We start from the raw sequence: 20,827 nt of genomic DNA on the forward strand, positions 1-20,827 counted from the left end.
ACAGGGACTGTGCTGTCTTGTTTGGCACAGTATAAACATGTAGTAAGAGCTCAAAAAATATGTTAATGCTAACTGTCTCCACCTGGTAAGTGATAAGTATGTAGCTGTCAACACTAACTGATAAAAAGCAAAGATGGAATTGTAACAGGATTTCCTAGAGATAGCTCTCATGGGCTCTCTCACACACAGTTGCTGGGCCCTCTACTAAACCACAATTCACCTCCCCCTTTCACTCAAGTCACCTGGGTAGGTGTAGAGGTCAGAGTAACTGCAGGCTTCAGTGGGGGCCCTGTGGCCCCAGGGTTTCCAGCAGGAGCTGAACCCTTAACTGGCTGTAGGACCAGCTGCTTTACTGGTCGGCTGGGCTGGACAATGCGCTGAACAGTAGCCTGGTTCCCAGGGACCTTGGCGGCCAACACTGTATTACCAGAGACAATGGAAACACCCGGTCGAAGGGGAGTGCCGGTTAGCACTTTGGTAAAAGTGACTTTTCCACCATTGGCTGTGCCGGCCACCAGGGGCTGAGCTGTGCTGGTGATACCTTGGGCCTGAATTTGTGCCACATGGGCACCAGTGACTGAGGAGCTTGGTGGGGCCTTAAGGATAACAATCTTAGGGGCTGACTGAGGTGGTTGCCCTGCAGCACTACTGGAGGAGACAGCTGTGGCAGAGACACCCATGAAAGGATTCCCTTGGCTCAGGATCTCCTGGTTCTTGGAGACCTGCAAAAGTCCTGATGTTGACGTCGATGTCTGTAAGACAGGTTGGGCTGGCTGCTCCTGGCTGACAGGCTGAGTGGTATAATCATGCAAGGTTAAAGATTCTGGAGCTGGAGCTGTTGATTCTTTGGGAAGTTCTGTGGGGGCTGTTTCCTCTGGTGGGGGGACCAGGTCACTTGCTGATGTATTCCCCACATCACCACCTCCACCATCCTGGTTCATCTGATCCAAGGAATCCAGAGAGCTTGGCAGTCCAAGGGCTTCCTCAATGGGGTCTTGTGTGACCTGGTTGAAACTGTCATCAGTCAGAGAGTCCAGGCCAAACAAATTTGGGTCATCGAACAGATCCATGATGGGGTCTGCCATTTTGGGAAAGCAATGCAGGGTACTTCCCCAATGTCTAGGGAGGGAAGGGGAGGGGGGGTACTGGCTCTCCCCTCCCCTCCCCTATTAAGAAAAAAATGTACACAATGGAAGAAGACTATTCTTCAGGTAAAGAGGCAAGAAACAAGTGCATGTCAGATTGTCCTGACCTTCATGGAGCAAGATGCCTAGGTCTTCAGAGGAAGATGGTGGAACTCCTGTTGTGGAAAGACAAATGAAAAATAAGCAAAGTAGGTGACCACAAGGAAAATTTCTCCTTCTTAGGTACTACTCTTAATATCAAATAGCAACAAAATAATGAGAGAAGAGGGGAAATATGAGGTAATCTGAGGACAGAGACACGGCAGAAAGAACACTCACATTTCTGCTTCAAAACTAAAACTAAAAAAGAAAAAAAGAAGTAAACCAACTCTACTTTTGGCCTCTTACTCCTACACACTCTGAACTTTCTGGCTGTCAAGATCATTCAGCTGTCTCTGTCCATTTCTTTTTACAATTATCATTCTTAGGTAGAGATCTAGAAATTTAATATTCATTCACCTTCTACCTCAGGTTCTTAAGCTGCCAGAACTTAACCGTATACCAGCAGCATTTCAGTGAATATACATAAAGGTTTTTGGATATGATGTATTTTAGATAGTTTTACTTACTACTGGCAAAAACAACCACCTTTAACCAAGCTCACAGCACAAACTTGCTAAGCTTACAGTATAATTTTACCCAGAAAGTTTCACAAACTTTATTCTTGTTAATCTGTAGTAAGCTTTATTCAATTAATCTGTACATAGTATTTCTATTCTGAAGTCCCCTCCCCATCTCTCATATTTAAGATCAAAAACTGCCTATGAAAAAGATTCAAAGAATTCTACATTTTAGTTCTAGTTTATCTTCCCAACATTCCCTCTCATCACTTCCTATATATACCCTACATTCTAGTCTAACTAGACTACACAGTTCCCTTAATGTGATTACTATCTGCAAGACTTTGCCTATTATGCTGTAGCTTCTACCTGCAACAGACTACCCTGACTCCCAAACGTCTGTCCCAGCTGAAATCTTTCCCACCCTCAAAGGTCTTCTACTCCATAAACCAAGCCCTGAACCTCTGGTCCCTTTAACAACAGAGCAATTTGTGATGACTTGGTCCCTTAACCTTTAAATACCACAGCATTGTTTGCACCTTATTTGAAAGCACTTATATTTAATATTTTACTAAAATGGTTAAGTCTCTTGTCCATATCCTCTGAAGGCTTAAATGGTTCCTTTGTGCAAATTATAAAAAGCTGCCTGCTCCTCAAGATGCTTGTCTGCCATCTGCTGGAAAATTGTCATACTAAACATATTATTGATGATAATAATGAATATGTGCAATGCACACCCTGTACGATCCTGCAGGGTAGCCCAGCTCCTCTCTCCCCAAGAGACAAAAAGTTCCTGGATGGTAGGGACCACATCTTATTTATCTGTGGATTCCTAAAGAACCAAGAGGATATCACATCCACAGTAGCTGCTCAAAAAAATACTTAATGACTTAATATACTTGCCTGCAGTATCTGGAATGAACCATTCAGCTCTTATAGAAACTAAATGGTATTCCCTGATTCTGAGACGAGATAGTAGAAAGCTTCCCATCTTGAAAAATTGTCCTACAAATAACTGAAAGTATGTTAACCAAATTCACATCTGGGGCTTTAAATCCATGAAAATGCTAGAAAAAGGAAAAACTAAGACAAGCAATTCTAAGTACTTCATCATATAATTACACTATATGAAAACGTAGTATCTGTTCTTTGTATATGACATCAAAATTAGACAATCCAGGGAAGCCTTGCTTGATAAGACCATTTCTCCTTTTAGAAGACACTAGAGAAGAAATTTGTCAGTGACACAGTACAGACTTGACTGAAGAAGGCTTTACCACGTAACTCCCAAAGTACTTTTTTGCTTCCTTAACCCATTCCAGTTATCCTTATAAAACAAAATAAGGTGGGTAAATATCCCAGAAACTCAGACATAGATAAAAAGAACAAACTCATCAGTAGTTGGCATATCAGTCAAAATTACAAAGTATACATGGCACCTCCAACAATGTTAAACAAGATCTTCCTTGCTTCAGTAATTGTACACCTTTCACATCTCACCCAGGATCCATATCACTTCCCACTCCTGGCTAAACTATTCTACCAACTCATTCCAGCCTATCCTATCTAATACCTGTCCCAAAGTTATTCAAAATGGCAATCAGAAAAGTTATGGATGTTTCTTGATTTAATGAAAATCTACTCAATAATTTTATAAATTTTCTCAAAACCACCATCAACTTTTTTCTAGTTATGCCCTACACTGCAATCGATTATCTTTCATCTCCTATTCACTGTCAGACAAGTTACACTATCTATCTAACAGTTAGGTGTCATATAAAAACTACAGTGAAAGTTTCTACTAACTAGAAATTTATGCTGATAATAGTTTATAACCTGCTTTTTCTTCCATGGAGTATCTTGTCCTTTCCATGACTCCTTGCTATTTATTCACCCAAATGCTCTTTCTTCCCGCCACAGCAGCCCAATCTCAGACAGAAACAGACCTCATTTTTTAATGGGAAAAACAAGGCTAACAGTTTCTGATATTTCCTTACCTGCATATGACTCAAGTATAAGTTTTTAAAGGTCAATGCATTTATCATTTATCCCTCTTCCTAATGTTTGGGCCAAATTTCTGCTGCTTCTAGTTCAGTCTGGGCCCAATAATTTAAAAACCTCACCATCAACTTAATGCCATACCACTGAGTTTCACTATTTCTTAGTCCCATCCCATCAACTCACCTCTACTGACCTAATTCATCTTGTACTTATTTTTTAAATCCTAGTCTCCTGCTTCTTTTCTAGTTTCCATCTTTAAGTTGTCCTTGACTCTCAAAAGATTTAACCTTCTCTCAACATACCTCCAACTCTCTTCACCCCACCTTCTATTTCTACTTGCAGGTCATCTTGATTGTATCTACATCTGGCCTATTCTACCAAACTCATTTATCCCGTAACTTCTCTTTCTATGGTTCAAATCCTGGTCATAAAACTATATAGATGTTAAGCATTCAAAAATATGAAGAATTCAGATATCCCTAAGCAAAGCAACTGCCTAGATAAAGAAATCGTACCAAACTTTTATCATATTAAGAATGAAAGCCAGTCTTGGCCTACCATTGCCCAAAAGAGAAACACATATTTATGCTCAAAAGGAAAGACACAGTTTTATGGTTGCACTTAATTATTTTCCATAATTCCAAACCAACGACCAGAATAATGACAGAAACCATATAGGGGTGGGAATTGGGGAGAAATGGAACAAACTAGTAAGTGAAGGTTAAAACCCAAGGCCACCCATCTAAAATCTCCAAATAACAAGCCAGTTAAATACTTCATATAATAGCCTTTCATCTCACCTCCCTCTTAAAGGGGGAACTACTCCTTTGCCTCAGGGTAAGTATAAATGGATCTTGTTCTGCAACCTTACTACCTCTAATGTAGTTCTTCTTGGGTTTTTTGGAATCTAGAGTCTCAACTCTTCCGTTCTTATTTTACATGCCTTCTCACTCTTGACCATTTCAATAACAACTTGTCTAATCATAAAGGACTTTGTTTTACTCTACTCTACACTTTTCCATCTCAATCTCCCCATACCTTTCAAAGAGCAGTGATTCTCAACTGGGGTGGGGGATGGAAGGTATGTAAGGTTTGAAAATGTGTATTCAATGCCATAACTTTATATTTATCAAATGGAAAAGGAAAATATATCTCATTGTTTAAGTTATTTATATTCAATAAAACTGGACAAAACCTTCTTGGCCAGTAAAGATCTGTAAAAGACAACACAGGGGGTTGGAGGGGCAGAAAAAGCATTTCTAGTTTGGAAGGGTTATCAACATCTCTGGTGGGATAAAATTTCTTATGGTCTCTCAAAAGGGAGTTTATCATAGTTTATTGTTTATGATGGATGAGAAATACTGAAACAGAGATTATTCCAGTTTCTAATAGATAAAATTATATAAACCACACTATAGACATCTAGTCACCATTTACAGATTCCTCTGTACTGCCCATCCTCTTAGAAGATAATGAACAAATGTCATATTGACAAATACTGGATTTTCTTTGTAATATGCACTTTTAGAAAGTACTATCCATGCCCTCTTAACCTCCAACTGCTCAAAGATTCAGAAAAGAACAAACTATTTTACTTCAAAGTATAAATCTTGTTATTGGAAACTGTATCCTTTCAAGAAGATCAGCTGCAGAGAGACATAAACATGTAACAGAAACACAAGATGGGTAGAAGCTGCTTAATTTAAATGAGAAATCCCTTGAAAATAAAATAATCAGAGGCCTAAAACGAAAATCATCAACATAATTTTAAAAGAGAAGGATTTTAAAACTGTACCATGGAGACATTTGTGAGACCCAAAGGGTCTCTAATCTTATAAAGAAATGGGAAATAAACATTCAAGGTGAATGAAATCACAATTTAGGGTCAGCAAGGGATCAGGATGGAAAGACACAGACCATAAGAAATACAGCTATTAACTTGGAGACACTCAAGAGATTTCCTCAAGATTGAGATCCTAGGCCATTTTCCCTATCTTCACCATTCTCATTGCCAAATGTGTGGCTACTCTGTTTCCGTTTTCCCAATTACTGAAGGAAAAAGCACTCACACCTCAGTCAGGGGTATGGACATTTAGGGGCAAACATGGCTGGTGAATTGAGCCCTTCTGAATAAACAGGGAAAGCAAAATAGGCAACTATGAAAGCTAAAAGCATGTACGTATGTTCAGGGGCAAAGGAGAAACAACAGAAATTATGTACTCAAAGAGGAGAAAGAAAGGGGTAAGGTAAGGAAGTGAGGGGTTGATGGAGAGGGAAACGCGACTGGGGGTGGGGGTGGCGGGACCCGGGGACATTACCTGCTCATACTGCCGGGGTTGGTGCCAGTAAGGCCCATATAGCAAAGGCGAGGTATTTCTGGCAACTGGCGCCCCAAAAATGGACATGAGGTACATGCACTTGAGGGAGGGATCTACTGGGGTGCCCTCCAGGGCGGGGATGGCCAAGACGGGAAGATGCGGGGGGAGGGGGGGTGTGGATGCCCGGGTGGGAGCAATGTTAGGGCGGAAGCTACAGGCTGGAAGGCCCGACAAGCCCTGAAGGAGAAAAGGAGCTGTGCCTCACCCCAGCTGGATAAGAGAGGTGCCTTTACCTGCAGCGGCCGTGGGGGGCCGGTTCGCCCCTCTCGCTGTCTCTCCAGCACCAGTTCCCCCTCCTCCTGCGCAACCTAACATAATGCTCCTGCCCGCCCCACGTCCTCATTGGCTAAACCCCACTGCCACTCACCAGAAGCGCAAAGACGCAAAACAGCGCAAGGGGAGGGACTAGACAGAACTTCCCCCTCCCCCCCGCCACCACGGGTTAGGTTGAGAGCGCACGGAGAGGCCTATCCGGTTTCTAGGGCCCAGGCGAAGCCTGCAGCTTGCTTGAAAAAAAGGGGCCTGGCCAGAGGAACGGTCTGTTGCTGCGGGGAAACTACTCGGGGGATTAAATTCCCTACCACCTACACTGTATTCTGCACACCAAAGAGCATAAACTCAGGAGGGAAGGTTCCACACTAGGCCAACTCCACCTCCCTCTCAGTCCTCTGCCTTCTAGCAGCCCTGTCAACCCCTGTGCTGCAGTGTCTAGACCTTATCCCATTACCCACTAAAAGGGGACAACCCTCCCTCCACCATGGGATTGAGTCTGCCTAGTTGCTGGAATATGGGGCCTTTTACTCTTAAAACATAAAGCACTCTTTCTGCCACAACTCATAATGCTGGTTTGCATTCCTGACACTCCAATCCCTGGGCAACAGTATCTCTTTCTAGAAAGTAATCTCAGGGGCCGTGTAACAATTCCTAACTTCCTCCCCTCCAAAACACACACCCACTCCTCAACCCCAACCTCGGTCTTCGGCCCCCTCTCGACTTCTCTTGAAACAGCCCATTTTACATATTGGCCAGTGCCCACTTTGCAATGCCACTTGAGACCACCTAATTCCCAAGGAGACTAATCAACCCCTGAATTGTTATGCAAGCTTAAATCCTCCAAAGTAAACTGTTATTAAAAACAGCTTCTTACCTCCTGACCACTAGTTTCCCCTGAAATGTAACCATCCTCAACACTGAAATCCTGTTTTCTGTACTCTAGGACACAAATGAGGAATAAGATCAACTTGGCCTTAGATCTATTTTTAAAGATCCTAGCATTACCACTATTGCTAGGAACATCCAATTGCCACTCCTGTAAACAGCAATACTGTTTTCCCATTCACTCAGGCTCAAAACCTCAAAGGTGTCTCTGAAACTTTCTCCTGTATCCACCATCCGATCAGTTGCCAAGCCCCACTGACTCTCTTGCCATATATCACAGTTTGATTTTGGAGCTGGCCAAGACTTAGGCAGTCATATCAAGTCAGCCCTCTTGTACACACGAGAAAACTGAGGCTTAGAGAGTTGAGTGATTCAACTATGAAACTAAGAGGCAAAGTTAAGATTCATATGTCTGACCCCTCTATTTCTGCTGCCATCTCTTTATTTATGCAGTTGCTTATGTAAAAGAAAGCCTCATAACTGATCTTTCCCCTTACAAATCCATTCCGCTACCAGATTAATTTCCTAAAACACAGTTTAGTCAAATCAGCCTCCTAGGTAAAAACTTTCAAAGATTCCCCGTTACTTAAGATAAAAATCTTAAGACCACATTTTGCCTTTCCATTCTTATTTCCCACTATTTTTCCTACATATACACTTATATGCTAGCCAAAAAAAAAGACAACTTACTATTATCATATATTTTTTTCTCATCTGGCCTAGCCAATGCTGTTGCCTTCAAATTATACACCGTATGTATTTCATTTCTTTGCCTTACCAAAATCTTACTTATTCTCTAAGATCTACATCAAATGCCTCTTCATAATCTGAATATTTATTGAGCATATGATATACCAAGTAATGTGGTAGTATTAGAGAACCAAAGATGAATAAGACATAATCTCTATCCTCAAAGAACTCACAACAGGGGCTGGCCCTGTGGCTGAGCAGTTAAGTTCGCACGCTCTGCTTCGGTGGCGCACAGTTTCACTGGTTTGGATCCTGGGCACAGATGTAGCACCACTCATCAAGCCATGCTGAGGCAGCGTCCCACATGCCACAAGTAGAAGGACCCAGAACTAAAATATACAACTGTGTACTGGGGGGGCTTTGAGGAGAAGAAGGAAAAATTTAAAAGAAAAACCAAAAAATCACAACTGACAACAAGTAGGAGTATATTTGCGTATACATGTGGGGAGAGGGTGAAGAGTAGGGACTATAACAATAGTGACATATGTAATCAATTATAATACAAGGTGATATGTGCAATGAAATAAGCAGGGGGCAATTACAGGAACACAGATGAAAGGGACTTGACTTAGGAGGAAAAGTTATCAAGGAAGGAGTTTCTTAACAGATGAGGAGAAAGTAAGAGGGAAGGTAAGGTGAGCTACAAGAAAGGGGTATTCAGGCAGCGGGGACAGTTAAGAGATAAGGCAAAACAAAGCAGAGCAATGAGAAAGAGCATGAGACGTGTAGAGGAAACAAGTGGTTTTGTAGTTCAGCCTTGCCAAAGTGTAAGTCACAAAGAAAAAATTAGAGGGAGATGAGATTGAAGGGATAGGTAGGGGCCAGACCCTCCAAGGAGGGCCTTGAATGCCACGTTAAAGCACTTTCTTATAGGGAGATGAGGAGCCACTGAAACATGGAATGACACAATCAGAAGTGTATTTTGGTTAACTAACTCTGGCTGTTGGATAGAGAATAGACTTGGGGGAAGAGGAGGCAGAGGACACAGAAGCAAGTTAGGAGGCTACTGTCGTAGTCCAGAAAAGAGTTGTATAGTGGATATTGGCTAATTCTTTTTCTGCTCAGCAACCAAAAGGCCCCTTCCTGTATTGGGGGAATAGCTCAAAATAAGAGTCTCCTTTGGGAGGCTGGATCTTACCTCCCTTTAGAGCCGGGGTGGGGAGAGGCGGGGATTGGAGTGGGCTTCCACCTCCTCTTCCTAGCACAGACAAAGTACACACGTGACCTAGGCTAGTTTAAGTGGACACTCCTGTGGAGAACTTCGACTTTGCAGAGGTAACCAACCAGTCAGACAATATTCAGCAATGGCAGACACTAGCGTTCTCCTGTGGCATCCTAAACAGACTGTTCAGTGGCGTGACCTTGGCCATGTTCTCTTAGACATATTCTCCAAGTCTCTAACCTCCCTTGGTTTCCTTTGTTTTCTAAACCACATTCTCTAGCATTCCCACTGATTTTGTGAGCCATACAGTATCCTCTCAATAAATTTCCTTTCTGCTTTAGTTAGCCAAAAGATGATTTCTGTTGTTTGCAACCAACAATCCTAACAAGATGATTAGGGCCTGAATCATAGCAATGTGGTTCAAAAGGTAATGATGAGAAGGAAGGGAGAGAGCCAAGTAATACTTAGGGGATAAAAGTCAGTAGAATCTGGAGTTCAGAGGGAAAGATGAGTTCAGCAATGTTGAGTTTAAGCTGCCTATAGCAATTAAGCAGTGATATTCAATAGGAGGTTGGGATGTATAAATCTAAAAGTTGGCTTGGTGATAGATTTAGAGTTATTAGTATCTAAATGGTAGTTTTTTGTTTGTTTGTTTGTTAGAGGAAGATCAGCCCTGAGCTAACTGCCGCCAATCCTCCTCTTTTTGCTGAGGAAAGCTGGCCCTGAGCTAACATCCATGCCCGTTTTCCTCCACTTTACATGTGGGATGCCTACCACAGCATGGCGTGCAAAGCGGTGCCATGTCTGCACCCAGATCCAAACCAACAAATCCCAGGCCTCTGAAGCGGAACGTGCACACTTAACCGCTGCACCACCAGGCTGGCCCCCAGTAGTTTTAAGAGTGGAGATTATCCAGGGAGTGTGATAAGCAGAGCAAGTATACGAAAAACTATACCAATGCTGTTGGGGAGACAAGAAAGAATGTTGGGAGGGGGCCTGCCCCGTGGCCGAGTGGTTAAGTTTGCTCGCTCTACTTCGGCGGCCCAGGGTTTTGCCGGTTCAGATCCTGGGCACAGACATGGCACCGCTCATCAGGCCATGCTGAGGCGGTGTCCCACATGCCACAACTAGAAGGACTCACAACTAAAAAAATATACAACTAGGTACCGGAGGGCTTTGCTGAAAAAAAAAGGAAAAAAAAAAAAGGATGTTGGGGTCTATAAGAACTGGAGAATCCATGGCCATTCCAAAGAGAGTAGTTGATATTCAGCTCTAGTTAAGTGTTGCCATATGGTACTCTGCACATCCAAGGTTAAGAAAGAACTTCACATTTTTCAAAAGCTAGAAATATAGAGTTTTACATAAATCTTCTAGGTTTTAAATGTAGATAACTAATTTTTTAAAAAATGTTTTATTATTTAAAAACACTATGCAGGCTAAACAAAACACTTAGCTGGAAACCCAATTGTTGAAATTTTTGTTGTAGAGAGTGCAAAAAGGAAAAACCAAGGAAAACATCAGGATTTAAGAATCAGAATAAGCCATACCTACTAACCAGGTAGAGGAGGAAAAGCTATAGAAGGAAGGGTGCAGTGTCACAGAAGCAAAGAGGGCAGAGTTTTGCAGGGGGAAAGAGTGATCAATTCTATTGAACAAAGCAAAAATGCCTAATAATATAAGAACTTTAAAATGTCCATTGGGTTTAATAATTGAAAGCCTCTTGATCCCTACTTTTCATTGTCAAGCCAAAAGTAATCATAGCATTTTTGTTAAGTACTCTCTTAGTATAATTATCTTCTACTCTGTATTTTAGTTATAATTATACATGGAGGTATAATGAGCTTTGATGTAAGAGGGACCTGAGTTCAAATTTCTACCCCACCAAGTAAATTAACCTTTCTGAGTCTAGTTCATTCCTCTGTACAAAGGGGGATCAAGTTATAGAGCCATAATGAGGATTAATGAAACACCTAGCACAATATTTGGCATATAACCACTACGTCCTAGGAGGTACTCAAATGTTGCTGGACAGATAGTTGGGAAAAAATTTTGTTTTTGCCCGTGTCTCTAGCTACCTAGAAGATGCTAACCAGCCTTAGAGGGTATCACTATCAAGATTAATGGCCTCCAAAATAACTCATTAATTTCAGGAGGTTAATTAATATCTATGAGCTTGAACCTGCACTCTAACTGTCTCTTCCTCTATATTAAATCTAATTTAAGGCAAACAAGAATAACTACACCTTAGATTCTAGAGTCTGAAGATCATGTTCAACTAACTGGCTTCAGTCAGCCTAAATCTGCTATAGATGTTCTAAGTCACTAGTATCCAACTTTAAGTGGTGAGAGACCTAAGTTAAAACTCTTAGGGATCCAAGGAAGGGTTATAAAGTTTTCAGAAAATCCACTCCCACCTTCAAACACTTTTTTCGCATGGCTTCCAGGACATCACAGGTTTTTGGTTTTCCTTCTACCTCTCTGACCATTTCTCCATTGCTACTCTTCTCCTCTACCAGCCTTTAATTGTTAAAAGTTCACCAAGTTTTGGTCCTAGGCCTTCTTTTCTTCTCATTCTATACTTTCTTTTCAAGAATGTCTAATTCATATACATGGCCTCAATTATTACTCATTATTTTCTTCAACAAATTATCTATATGCTTAAGTCTCTCAGTTATATATCTGGGTCAGATGTCAACTCCAAATTCCAGACTTGTATATATATCCACTTGCTTACTCAATAGCTCTTGGTAGTCTCTCCAGCCTCCTTGGCTGATCCACCTGTCAACTCTCCCAATAAGAGGCTTATGACCTCAAGGAGACTGATTTCTTGGTAGTTTTTCTAGTCTCCTCCATCCCTACCACCACACATACACAGACAAAGGGTAAGCATCCTCCAGCATCTCCTATTCAGTCATGACTGCAGAGACCAGAAACTCTCTTCCTTACCACCTATATCCAGTATTTTTAAATCCTTCCTTTACCTCCCAAGTATCCCTCAAATCCAGCCACTTTTGCCTCTATTTCCAGTGTGGATCAATTTACCAACCTCACCTCCCTGGACTATTGCAATTGCCATCTAACTGGATCCTTTCCAATCCGCCTATTAAATTCTCACCTATCCTTCAAAGCCCATTTCAACATCATCATTTCAAAGAAAAGCTTTACCTGACCCCCTCAAGACAAAAAACAGGCAAATTCATTGAGTGTACATTATATGCCAGGCATTCTTCTAAACAATGAAAATGTATTAACATACTGAATTTTCTTAAGCCTGAAATAACTATCTTTATTTCCTAGATGAGGAAACTGAGGAACAGAGAGAGAAGTAATTTGCCCAACATCCCACAGCTCGTGAACAGTGGTGTGAGATTCAAATTTTGGCAGTGTGGCTTCAGAAGTCACATTCTTAACTACCCTACTATACTATGTAACTAGGTTACATGCCCCTATTAAAAATTCTCTTGTATGACCATCAACTGATGATTGGATAAAGAAGATATGAGATATATATATATATATATATATATATACACACACACACACACAATGTAATACTACTCAGCCATAAAAAAGGATAAAATTGTCCCATTCACAACATCATGGATGAACCTTGAGGGTATTGTTAAGTGAAATAAGCCAGATAGAGAAAGATGAACTCTGTATGACTCCACTCATAGGTGGGAGTTAAACATGTAGACAACGAGATCTGATTGGTGATTATCAGGGGAAAGGGGAGGTAGGGGTTGGGAACAAAGGGTGAAGTGGTGCACCTACAACATGACTGACAATAATGTACAACTGAAATTTCACAAGGTTGTAAACTATCATAATCTTAATAAAAAGTTAAAAAAATTCTCTTGTGGGGCTGGCCCCGTGGCCGAGTGGTTAAGTTTGCGCGCTCCGCTGCAGGCGGCCCAGTGTTTCGTTGGTTCGAATCCTGGGCGCGGACATGGCACTGCTCATCAGACCACGCTGAGGCAGCATCCCACATGCCACAACTAGAAGGACCCACAACGAAGAATATACAACTATGTACCGGGGGGCTTTGGGGAGAAAAAGGAAAAATAAAATCTTTAAAAAAAAAAAAAAAATTCTCTTGTAACATCCATAACTTCTTTTTTGTAGTGCAGATTGAATAACTGATTATATGATTGTTTGATGTCCACTCCTCTCATATTAGAATGCAAGTTCCACAAGGGCAAGGACTGTGTATGACTTGTTCATTCCAATATTCCCTTTGCTTATCAGGTAGTAAGGGGCATTCAATGTACTTTTGTTGAAGGAATGTTTTTTCAACTTCCAGTCAAGGTGTGTGGGAGTGGGGCTGCAGAGGAGTATTGGGGAGGTTCCTGAGCAAAAGCAAGGGCTTCCCTCAGACTGCAGAGATAGTAAACAGGCACTGGCACATTTCCTACCAGAAACATTCAGAAGAGACATTATAAAATCATAAGCATCTTCACTTTTTAGTCTACAGCAGACACAGCTTTTAAATATAGCAAAAGGGATTGCATGCAACACACATAAAAGACGATGATAACCACCACTGAAAGTAACGAAATTTTAGTTATCTCCTTTGGGCTTGGGACCATAAAGCCTAAAGCTGTGGCTGTGGCAAAAAGCGAATGGATGACACTATACCCATGAGTTAAAAATAGGGTATGGATTCATTTTTAAGTCAGCCTCATTGTAATTTTTTTCCAGTAAAACTCTGGAGTTTTGGCCTAAGTCTAAAGACAGAAAATAAGAGGCTAATCTTTAAGGATCACTGCCCTTAGGTCAAGTTAGACTGGATCTGAAGAAGCTCCTCTTCACTGGCACATGGTCACCAAGGTGAAAATAACATTCTGGGTTCCAGATGAGGAATAGCTAACTGGATCCATATATCCACCTTGTATGACGCCACTTTTAAGCATCCAGCATAAGTAACAATATATATAATTTAGGTAACAGAGTCCTGGTCCTTTTTATGCTCCCAACACCAGTCTTGCGTGCTCTACTTTAACTGGGCCAAGTATACATACATTTGTTCAGTCTAACATAAAAATATAAACATTTACTTAATTATTTATGAGGGATTGTTTATGTTACAAAAGTATGTGTGACGGGTTGAAGAAACATAAAGCACTGTTATTATCACACTTGTGCCTCCAGGTACAAAAAATTTCCTCAGTGACAAGGGACTGTCGAAAATTTAGTGAGCTTCTCTGACTTACATTGGCTAAAAAATGGAGTTATTTGCAAGACTGACCAAGTATAGAGCTTAAAGTATTTTACATAATCTTATCTTCAAAAATACTAAGTTAAATAAAAGAAACAAAATATTATTCTTTTTTTCCTTTTGACAGAGATACAAAAAGAAATTTTACATTTTCCAGGTTCTACAACTGCTAAAGGTACCGCTTTAACAGGCTACCGATGCCTACTTGTCTGATGTTGTGGTCAGACAGTTCTCCCACAGGGGTGAGCACTGAACTTTTCAATGGGGGGAGGCTGGATAATGAATGGGGCTTTGAAGTCCAAAAGACCAGAGTCCTACTCCTGGTTAAGTTACCTAACCTTACTAAGTCTTATTTTTTCTCTTCTGTAAAATGAAGCTAACATCACATACATTTCAGGGTTATTCTTAAGCTTAAAAGATAATGTACAATGTTTGGCACATAGTAGGCAAATAAAAAGGAGTTTATTATTCTCTGTCCAATAATTTGAAAAGAATATCACCAAAGGTTTCTCTCAAAGCAAAATTACTCCTTAGAGACTTGGCTGAGCTGATCTGCCAAGCAGAATGGTGGGATACTGAAATAGATGTAAAAGTTTCACAATGAGAATAGCAGGACTGCTGGGCAGGATGAAAGGACTCTAGTACTACTGTGCTGAGAAAGCAGTACAACCCTTTAACCTCAAAACCATGGAAAAGACTTCAACCAGCACTGGTGTCTAGGGCAACATCCAGGTAATTCAATTAATCATTTTTGTGTTAGTAGGAATGATGCCAGTGTCTGTCTCATAGCACTCCATTTACTTCAGAATGCCTGCTTGTGGGAACTTATAGTTTTCCACCTAATGAGGCTGCCCCTTGGTAGTTACATGCCCAGATCCAGCTGCCTCAACTTTTGATTCCCATGACTTTCAGGAGAGTAGTGAATGGAAGGGACCATTACCTATATTTACTTAAGACCTCATGAGAAAGGTCCTCCCAACAAGAGGAACACCTGAAAAACAGACAAAAGCGCTACATTTTACAGGAAAATTGATGTGTAAATAAATAAAGAGCTGACTAATGTGCTCCACTCCCCAGACAAGGGGGGAAAAAAAAGAATGATTGAGTACTGACTGGAAGCAGTGAAGAAAAACATCAAGTGAAAGTTCAGTGTTCATGCACCTTGGTAGCCCCTTTTCAAAAATCTGGAAAAATACCCCCAGTTACTCAGTTTACTTGGGTAAATGTAGAGCTGATAAAATCATATTCTATTACAAAATCCTACTATGATTTGGGCTCTAAACAGGCAGCCAAACTACTGAAATCACTGATTTCTTCCAGAACCTCCCAAAAAGAAATTCCCATATGACTAATGGGACAATTAACTTCCGAATATCCATGTCCCAAAGAAATAATTCCCAAAGATGTAGTATATCCCCAAGTATGGAGGGGAAGAAAAATGAAAGCAAGATATTCCAAAAGTTTCTATAATGACCATGAAAGACAATCTGAGAAATGTGAAAGACTTTTACAGCTCTTGAATATCCTTCCTGTCAGATGAAATTAAGAACTCAGTTAAGGGGCTGGCCCCGTGGCCGAGTGGTTAAGTTCGCGCGCTCTGCTGCAGACGGCCCAGTGTTTTGTTGGTTCAAATCCTGGGTGTGGACATGGCACTGCTCATCAAGCCACACTGAGGCAGCATCCCACATGCCACAACTAGAAGGACCCACAACGAAGAATATACAACTACGTACTGGGGGGCTTTGGGGAGAAAAAGGAAAAAATAAAATCTTTAAAAAAAAAAGAATTCAGTTAATATATCCTTTCTCAGAAAGTTACTAACATAGTTTTAGGAGAATAACGGACTCTCAAAACAAAATGCATTATTACGAAATTACTAATCACAGGAATACTGGGACACTACCAAAAGGATTAGAACTATCACATTTAAGGCGCTGACATACAGGAGAGAAAAGCAGCACAATCCTATTATTATCTAGCAATTTCAGTAGCATGTCATTTAATTAATGTTTTAAAAAATGAAATAAAGTCTGAAAATACCAAATAAAATGAAGCCATACACAACAAATTTCTCTGGAAATGTATACTGGAAATAAAATCAGGGATGTTTCATTCTTTAAATAACAAAGTTAATCTTTTCTTAATAATTATGCATAAGAGTAAATAATTTTAAAATCCTTGGTGCATCTTTGAAATTTTTTTGTACTTTTATTTGAATGTGACTGAGTCTGCTGTTCTGGGAATTCTTTTCAAACAAACTAGTGAGAACACACTTGGACGGTCTGAATTTGAAGAGGCTAGAACATTGTCTAGGTTCCTTACACTATTCCACTGCTCGGGATATTTTCCTGGATCCATCCCTGCTGAAGACGAATGTAGAGCAATTTGCTAGATCAGTCTACTGTCTGCTTATACCTACTGGATTTTTGATTATCATGGAACATACATTAGTGGGTAGAAATTAAGTGTTTTATTCTTAAAAGTCTCTTGTTGAAATCCGAAGGCAAGAATTAAGATATTTTAAAGTTGACCATTTTGTGACATAAACAACCAAGAGCTTAGTGAAGGACAGAAAGTAATGGACAGTTAAAGGGAAAAAAAAAAATGTTACCCACAGATTAGATTAATGAGAAATCTCAGAGACTAACATACTCTGTAGTTTAAATATAAAACATCCAGTAACTACAAAGAGGTGGAGTTATTTTGCAATACAAATACAGTGAAAATCTTAAAGGCAATATGAAAGAGAAAACACACACAAAAAGCTAAATTGCAGCTTCATATGCTTGCATACACATGACAAAACTGAGAGGTTAAGGAGGGGAAAGGTTATTTAGGATAAAATTTGCATTTTTTTAATTGGTTAAATAAACTTTTAGGCAATAGCAAATGGTTCACACAACAGCTCTCAGGGTCTCTCTGCATTCCTTAAAAGGCCTCAGGAAGATGGAAGCAAAAACGCACAATGTTGGTGAATTAAAACAGAAAGCAAAGTGAACAAAATCCTAAGAGGAGGATGAAAGGAGGACCACCAACTTTGTGAGGAAAAGAATAAAAAATTAATTAAAGAGGAGATATAAAAAGTTAAGCTGAGTAAGATATGAAATGATAGTCTATCAATGAACCAAATGCTAAAGGTAAAATGGTAAATACTAGGTTAGTCACAGTAGTGCAAGGGTAGGTCATGCAAAGACCTGCAGATCAGGGACTTGCTCAAATACAAGTCCAGAAGTGGAGGGACTTCTAGGGGTGAGGGTGGAGGGTCCAGAAAAATATTTGTCTTCTGTTTATCCCCCAGGTATTAGGCTCAATGTAAGCTCAGAGGATAGCTTAACTCTTGCAGGGCTGTGGACAAATAGTAACTTCCAAGCATTTAGCATTCATCCAAACGCTCTGAAAATGTTACAGTATTTCCACAGACGAGAATATCAAATCTCATTCTTTCAATAAGCAAGCACATTTCTTGGCACTCACAAATTAATCTTAAATGGTACTTTGGCTTAGAAAAATCTCACCCTTTTTTAAAGGAGATGTGTACAATGGTTCCTTTTAAAGAACGATCCCCTCATCATCCTACATTACTTATCAGAAACTCGACCTTTCTTCACATAAAACGTCAAGTTTTTCCAGTTTCAACCAAAGCTCTGCAGTAGTGGTTACCACAATACCAAGATTCTTCCACCCCATCACCCAGCTATGCTGCCGATAAGGCTGTCCCAGGGAAATACAAGATCTGTGTTTCCTGGTGATTCACAACTAGCTCAGCAGATTTCTATCTATTTCTATCATTTTCTATCCATGTCTAAATGGATTTTGTCAACTTGGGAACTGACAAAATCAAAGGGCCAGATGCAAAGGACAGATCAAATACGGGGAAGGTGTGAACTGTGCAAGTACCCATACATTATTCCATCAAATCCCTTATCCCAGTGCATTCATTACTCCTTTGCTACTTTAGTTTTAAACCTTTCCCCCAAGCCTGTTTCTTCACACACATGCCTACCCTCTCTTTGGCCAACGCCCTTCATCTTGCTGTGCAGACCCACTGGCATGCCACTCTTGCAACCCAGGTCTTCTTAAATGGAAAATGTTGTTTTCCTTATCATAATTCTTCTTTTAAGGGGTGGGATAATTCCAAAATACTTGGAAGGAGACATTTCTCACGTTCTGGCCCTAAGAGGCCGACCACAATTTGTCCTGAAATCTAAACCAATTTCATGGCCAATACAAAAAAAAATTCCTAAGTAGAAGACATTATCTAATTAAATAACAGAGGACATTAGTATTCAAATCACAAACTCACCTTCTATTATCTAAAGTGCCCCACACAGAGAGGCCCTCAGCTGATGCTAAAGATAACCCAGCCACAGAATCCCTGACTGAATTGATAGGCTCAAAACAACATGAAAAGTAAATAATCTCTGGATGCTGGTGTGATGGTAGGATGCAGGAGACACGGACAATGCAGCTCCTCCGGCTTGTGTTTGGGGCGTTCCACTGTCTACTCTTGAAAAGAAAAACACATCGAGTTCTAAGTCTTTGACTTCTGGCTCACTATGCTCAGTCATTGAAAAGAGACTGGTCCACTAAACACCTATAGTCCTATACACCTCCACTATACAGGTCTTCTTGGAAAAGCTTAATCACTTCAGGACTGCCCTTTAAAAGTTAGGAGCTGCCGCATTTGTACAGCCGCTGCAAAGGCAGGGAAATTTCCTGCAACACTAGACACAGGTAAATAAGGAAACTGCATTCGCTCCTAGGCAGGGGGAGGGGTCTTCTGCCAGGGAAGAGTTTACATAATGCAACAGAAAACCAGTGAGCTCTGCAGACCTGTCAACGGAGATGCAAGGCTTGAGTGCCTCTCTTCCCACCATCTCTAAACACTCTCCAATATCCTGCTCTTCTCTGCCAAAGACCCACAGAAATTACACCTAAGAAGGTACAGTAATCTACACACGCTCACCCCAAGCTTTCCTATTCACTTTTATTATTAAAATAGAAAAACTAAGGAAAAATGAAAGAGAAAGAAGAAACCCCCCCCAACCTCCCACTTCTGAGTCCAAAGTATGGAGTAACCAAACAGAGCCGGGGAGACTTCCCCCCCTCTTGAAGGGGCAAGGAGAACAAGGAGCTGCCTCAAATCTACACCACGCCCAGTATGCAGTGACAAGCCCTAAAAACTCTACAGCGGCCGGGGCAGTCCCCTTCGCGGCCCGACCTGACTCGAGCCCCGCGGCCCGGCAGCCGCCCTCTCCCCCGGCCTCTCACAAAGGAGAATGGTTCAGTCCAGAGCATCACCCAGCACCTGATCCCTCACAACCGGGGGACGGGCAGGGGGCGGGGGAGCGAGGAGGACGAGTTATTGAAACCAATTCTAAGAGCCTTAGCTTTTTCAAGGACTTCTGGACCAGCACTGAGGAGCGGGTGTGAGCAGAATCCTACCTGAACAAGTCCTGGTGCTTCCTTTCCAGCCAGCGAGCGTTTCAACTCACCCTTTCGGAGAACAAGGCGCCTTCCGGCGGAGCATGGCCAGGCCTCGCCTCAACCTAGCTTGCTAGTAGTCCATTCTCCTTCGGCTCCGCCCACCTACGATCCGCTCCACCAATGGCAGGGCCGAGGCCAGGCCTCTTCCAGCAGGGTAGTGTGAGCGCCATTCAGGAAGTCCCCTGAGGGTGGGAGGTCCTAAAAGGCTGAGAAGGGTACGTAGGCAACCACAGATATGCCTGATTGAAAAGAAAATCTGGCGGTATCTCACCTCTGACCGCTCATTTTACCGGAGTTCAGGCCTCTCGGAGTATTTTTTTGACCCCCGCCATTGGGGGCGCTCTAAACTGAAACTACATTTAGGTACCTGTTTCTGGGAAGCCATCTTGGGTCGGGCTAGTGCCTTGGGCACCGGGAGGAGGAAGGAGTGCTTGAAGAATTTGAAGCCCTTTTCGGTGTTCTGTCGGACTGCTTGCCTCCAGCCCCAACGTGCTTTATATAATCAGAATGCCCTTCAGTCGCCATGGGGAGAAACTGGAATAATGCTGAATATGGCTAGAGGCCACCACCACCCCCCTCTCATAGGAGTGAAGCGATCTCACCAAATCAAAGAAACAAAAATGAATTCTTGGAACGAGAGTGAGTTTTCCTGGTTCCTGGGATAGTCCTTTATAGACACCTCACTCCAGCACATGACCAACATAGGTTATGTGTCTATTCTAGGTGCTTCTAAGCCATACTCTTCACTTGCAAGTTTTCCAGTGTTCTGACTGACGGCACAAAGGGCTGAGTCAGTGGGAAATGAGAGGATTTAGGGAAAATTTTCTTTTTTAAAGGCCTAAATTCATCAATAGACCTAAACTACTTATGAATACAGATAGAGGAAACGATAGAGGAGAAATTATATGTAAGGAGGAGGGCCATTAGGG

The 20,827-nt window shown here is 41.4% G+C and overlaps 1 protein-coding gene across 15 annotated transcripts in view; it reads right to left on the bottom strand.

The window, feature by feature from the left end:
- CHD8 (chromodomain helicase DNA binding protein 8) overlaps positions 1-20,390 on the bottom strand; it is a 58,326-nt gene extending 37,936 nt beyond the window's left edge. For 4 of the 15 annotated variants that reach the window (XM_070240350.1, XM_070240335.1, XM_070240347.1 and 1 more), the window contains exons 1-2: positions 6,357-6,446; positions 1,253-1,300 (exon numbers count right to left, since the gene is read on the bottom strand). In XM_070240350.1, the coding sequence (XP_070096451.1) occupies positions 1,253-1,258 (6 nt within the window). In that variant the 5' untranslated portion in view covers positions 1,259-1,300; positions 6,357-6,446. Of the gene's footprint in view, positions 1-242; positions 1,226-1,252; positions 1,301-6,356; positions 6,447-19,856; positions 20,105-20,265 lie in introns of those variants that run through there. The other 11 variants (XM_070240319.1, XM_014733693.3, XM_014733690.3 and 8 more) reach the window with 7 other exon arrangements.
- Between the last annotated feature and the right edge of the window lie 437 nt (positions 20,391-20,827).

This window comes from Equus caballus, chromosome 1 (genome assembly GCF_041296265.1).
Source record: "Equus caballus isolate H_3958 breed thoroughbred chromosome 1, TB-T2T, whole genome shotgun sequence".
NCBI classification, from domain to species: domain Eukaryota; kingdom Metazoa; phylum Chordata; class Mammalia; order Perissodactyla; family Equidae; genus Equus; species Equus caballus.